Raw genomic sequence first — 10,162 nt, 5'->3', positions numbered from 1 at the left:
GGATTTTAAGGATCGAGGTCTCAAAGTTGGCATTCTCATTCTTACTTATATCAACATCAATCATCCTTAGCTGGATTGCATTATTACAACAAGTGGCGGCGGAGCGTCTTCCAAGTGGGGGGGGGGGGGGGGGGGGGGGGGGGGGGACAACTACAAAAAGGGGCATATACAAAGGGAAACTTCAAAGTTAACACACACCATTTTTAGACATTGGTATATACCCCTACATCGTCATGAATGTGATTACACTACCAGGGATGCGTAAATATTTTTGTTCTCTCTTTACGTGGTACAAGATACTAATAAAGCTGTGACGTTAAATTCTGCTGAAGTGACCCCAACAGTAGGCTTAAAGAAAGGACGACGACATCCAAGTTGAGATACGTGCATAAAATGCAGTTCATCTGTAATATCAATAAAACAAACAAGCAATCATAAGCATGTGTACAAATTCACATGAATAAACAAACATCTATTGTATCGCACAACTAGCTTGCCATAAATGACCTTAATATGCATAACTGAGTAAAGAAAACCTTCAAGAATAAACTATGTGAGTAAAGCTCACTTGTGCAAACACAAACTGTATAACTGCCTCATTTATCTTATTCTAATGAACTGTCTCAAATTCTACCTTTGTTTACAAATATAACCCTTACAAATCATACCTCTCTATCTTGTAGGTTAACGTCATACACAAATAAACCCTCGACCAGCCTTATTTCCTGCCTCTATCTTACACTCTTTACTTGATTCCTGAACTAAATTCCTATTTGCTTCTACACCCTTGACATTCTTTATAACCAAGGAAAACAATTCATACTCTTTGTTTCATGTCAATTATCATCACTCATTACACACAAATCTAGATTATCCTCAACACAAACTGATGTATGCACAAATTGTGCATTCACACACGTTATCCTACGTTTGTCTATATGTGGTGCTACATGCACAGACAACATTTTAACGTACTTTTCATCTTAAAATTACAGAAAACTAGATTTATATCTTGTGCCATTTTTGGCCTCATACAAACAATTAAAGATTGATTTATACAAATAACAGCTTTATAGTACTTACAACATTGGGCTTGTCTCGATTGTCGGGGATTACTGATGGAATCACTGTCCACAAAACATTTCAAATTTCGTGACTTTTAGGCTGGCGAACTACAAACGCCCTCTTACGACCAAATGAAATTATGGTTAATCTGAACCGACGTCATGACAGAAAACTTTCTAAATCTTACATCCCGGCCCCTTAAATGCGTAGCCACAGCAAAGCATTTATCCAAATAACTTCAACTTCCATTCAAATTGTCTAACTTTTCTGTTAATAAAACACAACTAAACATTCAGAATTTACACTCAACTCTGCATAGCACATTCCATTAATTTCATTTACACAATGTAGTACATTACAGTAAATGCCTTTAGGGTGAATTTATAGCCTATACACAACAAACACTTGTCTTCTAAAAATGTATACCGACAGGTCAATTAAAGTAACATTGGGCAAAACGATCAGTTGCCTTAATAGAGTACACATTAACTAAATCTCAACACAATTGTTGACACTCTGTAGCAAATAACAATAACAAGGATTGTTAAAGTCCTTGACATTCCTTACACGCTTTGAGTTATCTAGTGAATTACCAAAGGAAAATACGAAATATATCAGCTCAAACATAATGATTCTACATGTACCTCTATGCACTAGAGCTGCTAACTACTCAGAACTGTGTATTTCAGTACTCGATTCTTGAAACTAAACCCCCTTTTTGTGAGTTTTCAAGCAAAATTCAGTAGCCCACCACTAAGTACAACAGGGTTACACACAAAAAATGATTTTCAAATTCGGAAAATGGTGCTTCTGTGATTAAACTTTCTCATCATTCGCAATCTTGAGTAAATTGTCAATTTACTTCCGGTATACAAAACTTTAGTTCAACTATCCCCTTCATATCAAATATCCTCTTTTGGGTCTATGCATCAAATATCAACACAATTCGGTTCTTTAAAGTTTCAACTTGAACTAGACACTACATATTTGTATGCTCATGCATTGACCAAATAACATGTTATCATGACAAATGATTCTCATTTGTAGTGGTCAAATATTTAACTCCTGCTCTTAGGAAAAAACATGTAAGAAATTACGTATGAATATCGTTCGAACAAAAAAAATCTTTCAGCAATAGTCTCAGTTCAATACTGAAATGAATACATGTATTCTGAAGTCCATTATAGTCTTTCTTCAAGTATTGACTAATAAACATAATATGACATAGTCTATAACAAGGCTGAAATGTTTATTACTCTTCAAGAGTAGAGTCCACTGTCCTCAAATATAACGTGCCCGATTTACCTCAAGGGCACAATGTTACCGCAAATAGTCTTGTATAAAGTCTGAGGACTGTTTTTATCAATTTCTTGCGCTTAAACAAGTTTGTTGCTGTAAACGAGTTCTGTCTTGCGTCGACGTCAGTCTAACTTGAATATGATGATCAGGATCTTTCGCTTGTCACGGATCAGGATAATCGCGACATAAAAAATTCACAAGAGGCGGCGCTAGGCTCTCACCTCGCACGTTTAATTCATCGTGCATCAAATATAATTATCTCACATAAGAAACTAATGCTCCAATTTAGTCGTTCTTCGCTGTGGATCCATTTAAATTGAGATCGCTCTCCACGGTTCACCAATTTACGCTCTTTGCTTCTTCCAAAACTGAAACATGATGATCAGGATCTTACGCTCGTCACGGATCAGGAAAATTGCGACACAAAAATTCACAAGAGGCGGCGCTAGGCTCTCACCTCGCACGTTTAATTCACCGTGCATCAATATAATTATCTCACATAAGAAATGAATGCTCCAATTAGTCGCTGTGGTTCACCAATACGCTATCTGCTTCTTCCAAAAGACATAGTTTCTGCACAGGCCTGACTAGGATACCGGTGCTATGTTTCAGCTTCCCCGATCGGACGAGCTTGTCCTTCCCAGGATAGGTTTCGATTACTCTTCCCGTCAACCACTTGTTCCTCGGCAGATTGTCGATAATCAGCACGATGTCACCTTCCTCCAGATTTCTCGTCTCTTTCAGCCACTTCTGCCGCTGTTGTAAGGAAGGTAGGTATTCCTTCACCCACCTGCGCCAAAATAAGTCTGCCAGGTATTGAATCTGCCGCCAGCGTCGACGTCCATACAGATCATGTTTCTGGAACACATCAGGTGGTAGAGCATTTTTTGACCTCAGGAGCAGCAGATGATTTGGTGTGAGAGGCTCTGCATCCCTTGCGTCATCAGATGTTATGGTGAGTGGACGCCCATTGATAATTGCCTCTACTAGACACATAAGAGTCGTTAAGCCCTCATCATTCAGAACCTGCTGCTTCATGACTGCATTCAAGACCTTTCTCGTAGTTCTGATTTGTCTTTCCCATGATCCACCCATATGGGATGCTCTCGGTGGATTGAATTTCCAATCAATTCCTTGTTGAAGGAGATTATCGTGGATCTTCTCCTGGTTCCATCGTTTCAATCCCTCCCTCAGTTCACGTTCAGCACCTATGAAATTTGTACCATTGTCGGATCTGATAATCTCTGGTTGTCCTCTGCGTGAAATAAATCTCTGAAGGGCATTCAGAAATGAATCCGTCTCCAATGAATGCAGTACCTCTATGTGTATTGCTCTTATAACCAGACAAGTGAATATACATCCATATCTCTTCACAGAGCTCCTTCCTTGTCTCACCATGTATGGGCCAAAGCAGTCAACTCCCACGTTACTGAATGGAGGTTTTTCTGGTACCACTCTATCTGCCGGCAAATCTGCCATCTTCTGTTCCACTGGTTTTGCACGTTGACGTTTACATGTGAAACACTTGTGTAGTACATGACGAACTGCTAACCTCCCTCTGATTATCCAAAATCGTTGTCTGAGTAGGGATAGCACATACTCCTTCCCTGAGTGACCACACATAATGTGGTAATGTCTCACCAAAAGCTGTACTACATGATGCTTGGAAGGCAAAATCACTGGGTGTTTTGTCTGCTCTTCTAGTGGTGCATTGTGTAGTCTTCCTCCAACACATATCAATCCTTCGTCTGTGAGTTTCACGCTCAATTTAGATAGTGGGCTGGATTTTGCTATTCGAGTGGGTGACCGTTGTGTAGTCTTATTTTGCTGTAAGACTCTGTACTCCTCAGCATAGGTCTGTTGCTGAACGTATCTGACAATTGCTTCTTCAGCTACAGTCATCTCATCAACTGTTACTGGCTGCTTCATATCCAGTAAATTCATATCTTTGCGTGCCTTTCTTCTCAAGCACTCCTTGACCTTCAGGATCCATGCAATACCTTTCTTCAGCCGGAACCAGGACGAGTAACTTTCAAGGAGTCTATCTGTCGCCTTGACTTCAGATTCGGCTGCAGCAAACACTCCAGTCTTGTCTTGCTTTACCTCTGGGTCATGCTCTAAGCTAGACTCATTCACTGTCAAGCTTTTAGGCCAATCGCATTCTTCTGACCACAAAAATTTTGGCCCTTCTTTCCATCGTCCAGTCAATTCCTCAGCTGTCAGTCCACGCGAGGCATCATCGGCTGGACTGACATCAGTGTTAACATGTCGCCACTGCCTTGGTTCAGATCCCTCATGAATGGTTGTAATTCTGTTTGCTACAAACGTATGGAAACGTTTATCCTCATTCTTCACATAATGAAGTACTATTGAACTGTCAGTCCAAAACACTGACTCTTGGAGCGGCAGATCCAGTTCCCGTTGTATCATACTGTCTATAGTGACAGAGAGTGTAGCCGCCATCAGTTCAAGCCGTGGGATTGTCATCCTCTTCAGGGGTGCAAGACGTGACCTTGCAAATAGTATGCTGCAGTGCACCTGACCCTCAACATCCTTCATCCGCAGGTAGGAAACGACTCCATAGGCTTTCTCTGAAGCATCTGCAAAGTGATGTAGCTTATACTCTGCTACCTTGCCAAAGTCGTGTGGTTTGATGCATCTGTTGACCTGGAATTCAGTCATCTTGGGTAGTTCCTGTAACCATTCATTCCATCTCTCTATTTCCTTGCTTGGAATCTCCTCATCCCATGCAAGTTTAAGTCTGGTTAGTTCCTGCAAGATCATCTTAGCCTTTAGGATGAAAGGACTGGCGTAACCGAGAGGGTCGTAGATGGAAGATACAACACTCAAGATACCCCTCCTGGTTTGGGGTTTGTCCTTGGGTCTAAATTTGTACAGCAAACAATCAGTTTCTACATCCCAGCTGATTCCAAGTGCTCTCTCGACTGGAAGAGCATCATGATTGAGATCCGGACCCCTCACATCTTTAGCTCTCTCTTCTTCTGGTATGGATTGCAGGACAAATGGGTTGTTACTGACCCATTTGGTTAATCTGAAGCCTCCTTCACTGAGCAAGACCATCAAGTCCGCAGCAAGTTTCACCGCTGTTTCTTCATTCTCAACTGACACCAGGCAGTCGTCCACATAGAAGTTCTCGAGAATGGCCTTAGATGCTTCCACTTTACCATTACCATCACCGTTTCTTGCTGTCTGACGAAGTGCATGGCTGCACACACTTGGGCTCCACGTACCTCCGAAGAGGTGGATGCACATCCGGTAGACCAGCGGTTCCTTGTTGAAGTCTCCGTCCTTCCACCACAAGAATCTCAACACGTCTCGATCTTCTGGAGGTACCCTCACTTGGTGGAACATTGCCTCTATATCTGACATGAGTGCTACTGGTTGCTGGCGGAATCTAAGCAAAACTCCCATCAAATTGTTGATAAGGTCCGGCCCCTGTAACACTGCATCATTCAAAGATACCCCTTGGTGCTTGGCCGCACAATCGAACACGATTCGCATCTTGTCTGGTTTTTGGGGATTCAAGACTGGATGGTGGGGCAAATACCAAACAGGGGTGTCCTTGGGTTGCCTAGTCTCCTCACTAACTTCCTCTGCATAGCCTTTCCTGAGGAGATCCTCTATGCCCTGTTTGTATTTCACATACATTGCTTGATCTCTTTGCAATCTCCTTGCCAACGATTTCAAACGCTGTTCTGCACTCCACTTGTTATCAGGCAAGTTAGGTGGTCTCCTTCTGAAGGGCACCGGTAGTTGGAAATGTGCACCTTCCCGCTGGATGTCTCTCTCCCATATTTCCATTACCTTCTTGTCATTGACTGACATTGCCTTGTCTTTCTTAAGCACATCTGTAGCTTCGATCTTCCAGAATTGGCTGACTTGTTCCTCCAGTCTATCATTACTGTCAATGAAGCTAGATGTAGCTTTGGGTACACCATCTGAACTGGAACCTACAGGTCCACTCACTGACCAACCCAATTTGGTCCTAACAGCATAAGGGCCATGCTGTCCTCGTCTCACCTCGATAGGTATCAAGGCTTCAGGTGAATCCTGCCCTATCAACAGTCCAACTTCATGTCGTTCAATGATCGGGAGGTTGATTCCTTCTAAGTGATGATATCCTGAAATGTCATCCACATTGGCAATGTGTGTGTCTCTGATATTAATGGCGTCTCTGGTATACACACAGGGTAGCTTCACACAGTCTGTATCTGGTCCCGTGTCAGCAATCAGACTAATCACTGAGGTCTCTATGGGGCTATTACGCTTCTCCAGTGTTGTCAGGCTTAAACTTTGCTTCCTTCCAGTAGCATTGAGTTCTCTGGCCAAAGTGGCTGTACAAAATGTACTGGTTGAACCAGAATCCAACAGTGCATATGTATTCACAAATACATTCTCTCCTTGAGCTCTAACCCTCACTGGAACAATGGGAAGCACACACCTTCCGGCCCCTGTGACACACTTCTTAACGAACCCATTCTGGACTTGATGGACTTCGTTGTTCTGGGTTTCAACTGGAGCCTGTGTCGTTGTCATCCTTCCTGCAGATGAAGATGCATCCTGTGCAAAATGGAGAAATTTTGTGTGTTTTCTCTGGCATCCTTGTACTGAGCATCTTCTATTCAATCTGCAAAACCTACTGGTGTGGCCAGATTGCAGGCAGTTGAAACATAGTCTGTTGTCCTGAGCAAACTGAAATCTCATCTCGGGTGCCATGGATTTAAAACTGTCGCACCCAAACAAGGAATGTTCTTGCCTACACTTCAGGCACTTCAGGTTGACTGCTACTTCTGTTACCTCTGTAGCGTACATGTAGTTACTTCTTGTACTCTTCTTGTTGAAAGCTGGGTTTGAAGTTTCAACTCTTTTAGTTGTTGCTGTCAGATCTCCAAAGACAGGATCATTGGCTTCCTCAGCAGCGTTGGAGACAAACCTTGCCATGTCCGAGATATCGGGAGAACGCTCCTGCTGTCTGATGTCTCTCACCAACTTTAACCATCTACCTTTAAGGTAATATGGAAGTCTCTCAGCCACCTTCAGCAACTCTCTCTGGCTACTAATTTCCTGCAGTAGATCCATTGCTCGAAGAGTTTCCATGCTGATCTTCAACTCATCTGCAAACTTCTGCAGCCCCTTCCGGTCATTCGCATGGCAGATTGGACCAGTGGTTATGCGTTTGATCCAGGCTTCTCCTATCTTGTACTTGCTGCCAAAGCGTTCCACCAACAGCTCTCTGGCTCGTTGGTACCCATACAGTGGTTCCATGACCATACAGCACTGTATGATGCCTTTAACTTCTCCTTCACAGCAATGATATAACTTCATAAGTTTTGTCCCACTATCGAGTGAAGATCGACCAATTAAGTTGTCGAACGACATCATAAATTCATGGAAGTGCAAAGGACTCCCATCAAACTTCATCATCTCTACATTAGCCAGACTGATAGCTTCCAACCATCGTTGTTGCTGAACTTGGGTCTGCAGATAAAATTCTCGGTCGTCTCGTGGTTGATAAGCTTGACCTGAAATGGGAGATGAAGCCATTTGCTGAGCTGGAAAAGGAATAGTCTCTTGTAGGAGCGCAGGTTCCTTGACATCATGATTGCTGACATGATGATGATGTTCCGTAGCATGCTCTGCACTTTCATGCACCTGCTTGACATTCTGCTGACTGGAACTCCTATTCCCTATACTCGACACCTTACTGCCACTCCTGTGTTGCTCATACACGTCTTCTTCTGCCTCTGCTGCGCTGAGCTTGGCACGTAAGAGTAACTTAGCCTTCCTTTGCTTAAGGCGTATTTCTTCGAGTTCTATCTCTTGTTCTTCCTGAAGAACTGCTAATTCTGCTGCTATTGCAGCCCTCTTGGCCCTGGTCCTAAGTCCAGATGACGTGGTGGAACTCTTCCCAACCTGACTTGCAGAATCCTCTGGATTGACATCATCAACACCTACTTGACTCATGGTGACGAATGCTAAAGCTGTTATGAACTTTATGTGACGTTAAATTCTGCTGAAGTGACCCCAACAGTAGGCTTAAAGAAAGGACGACGACATCCAAGTTGAGATACGTGCATAAAATGCAGTTCATCTGTAATATCAATAAAACAAACAAGCAATCATAAGCATGTGTACAAATTCACATGAATAAACAAACATCTATTGTATCGCACAACTAGCTTGCCATAAATGACCTTAATATGCATAACTGAGTAAAGAAAACCTTCAAGAATAAACTATGTGAGTAAAGCTCACTTGTGCAAACACAAACTGTATAACTGCCTCATTTATCTTATTCTAATGAACTGTCTCAAATTCTACCTTTGTTTACAAATATAACCCTTACAAATCATACCTCTCTATCTTGTAGGTTAACGTCATACACAAATAAACCCTCGACCAGCCTTATTTCCTGCCTCTATCTTACACTCTTTACTTGATTCCTGAACTAAATTCCTATTTGCTTCTACACCCTTGACATTCTTTATAACCAAGGAAAACAATTCATACTCTTTGTTTCATGTCAATTATCATCACTCATTACACACAAATCTAGATTATCCTCAACACAAACTGATGTATGCACAAATTGTGCATTCACACACGTTATCCTACGTTTGTCTATATGTGGTGCTACATGCACAGACAACATTTTAACGTACTTTTCATCTTAAAATTACAGAAAACTAGATTTATATCTTGTGCCATTTTTGGCCTCATACAAACAATTAAAGATTGATTTATACAAATAACAGCTTTATAGTACTTACAACATTGGGCTTGTCTCGATTGTCGGGGATTACTGATGGAATCACTGTCCACAAAACATTTCAAATTTCGTGACTTTTAGGCTGGCGAACTACAAACGCCCTCTTACGACCAAATGAAATTATGGTTAATCTGAACCGACGTCATGACAGAAAACTTTCTAAATCTTACAAAAGCTACATACTTTGCAGTTTAGTGTGATGGTCTGAATATTAACGTTCGAGCGAGAAAGGGAGCGAGCAAAAGTTTTAAGACTTTTGAGGTCGAGATGCGAAATATTACATCTTATAAAGAGGACAAAACACAAACTCTGATGAGTCTTATGCATTATCAGGAAGGTTTCTATCAACTGCATACAGCATAATAGGAATACTATTGTTGCTCGTCGATGCCAGCTCTGTCTGTGCCGCATCTTCCTCTCCTTTCTCGTGTAGTGGCTTTTTTTAAAGGAACATTTAGCACCTGCCAGACAATGCTATGAAGAATTTTGTTGAATTACTTCAATGATATCTTGACTCTTTGGCAGTAAGTAGAGACTCCGGTCATGTGGTTGTCCTATACTACAGTCCCATTCACTCACTTCTGTGTTACTTGGCAATAACGGCATACTATGCCAAAATAATGACCACTGTTTGATTCGTACTACGAGTATCTAGAGGAAATATCTTTCGGGACACAAATATCTTAATTTATCACAGCTTTCCTACTCCAGCAGTGCTCTAAGATTAACATTTGCTATACACTTTAGATTGTGTCTTGTCATCTTATGATCTTGTTCTGTAATTGCTGATTGGTGAAACGCTTTCTGTACCAATGCCCAACATATGGCTAACAACACGCGTGGCTCCAAGGTGGATGCAGCACAACTTGTCCAATCTGTCTTGGCTGATATTGTCGGTGATGACAGGTTTATTGACCTAGTGAAAAACCACATTGATAGCCGGTTGACCGAGATACAGGTGACCATCGACAGGCAGGAGGCACGGCTTATTGCTATGGAGCAAAAGGC

At 41.9% G+C, this 10,162-nt stretch overlaps 1 protein-coding gene across 2 annotated transcripts; it reads right to left on the bottom strand.

Moving 5' to 3' along the window:
- Window positions 1-301: 301 nt before the first annotated feature.
- LOC115924059 lies at window positions 302-9,326 on the bottom strand. Of its 2 annotated transcripts, none has more exons than XR_004064149.1 (2): window positions 1,084-9,326; window positions 302-404 (listed from the first exon to the last, which is right to left on the bottom strand). XR_004064149.1 is itself a non-coding variant. In XM_030985681.1 (2 exons), exon 2 carries the CDS (start codon window positions 8,347-8,349, stop codon window positions 2,884-2,886), a length of 5,466 nt encoding a protein of 1,821 aa, XP_030841541.1. In that variant the 5' UTR covers window positions 8,350-8,476; window positions 9,156-9,326; the 3' UTR covers window positions 376-2,883. The 2 variants fall into 2 exon arrangements, 1 of the variants encoding a protein (XP_030841541.1); XM_030985681.1 differs by having other exon boundaries at window positions 376-8,476; window positions 9,156-9,326.
- Window positions 9,327-10,162: the final 836 nt, after the last annotated feature.

This window comes from Strongylocentrotus purpuratus, unplaced genomic scaffold (genome assembly GCF_000002235.5).
Source record: "Strongylocentrotus purpuratus isolate Spur 01 unplaced genomic scaffold, Spur_5.0 spur5_scaffold_15, whole genome shotgun sequence".
Lineage (NCBI taxonomy): Eukaryota > Metazoa > Echinodermata > Echinoidea > Camarodonta > Strongylocentrotidae > Strongylocentrotus > Strongylocentrotus purpuratus.
The sequence above is the reverse complement of the archived record's forward strand: the minus strand, read 5'-3'. Positions and strand labels throughout refer to the sequence as shown.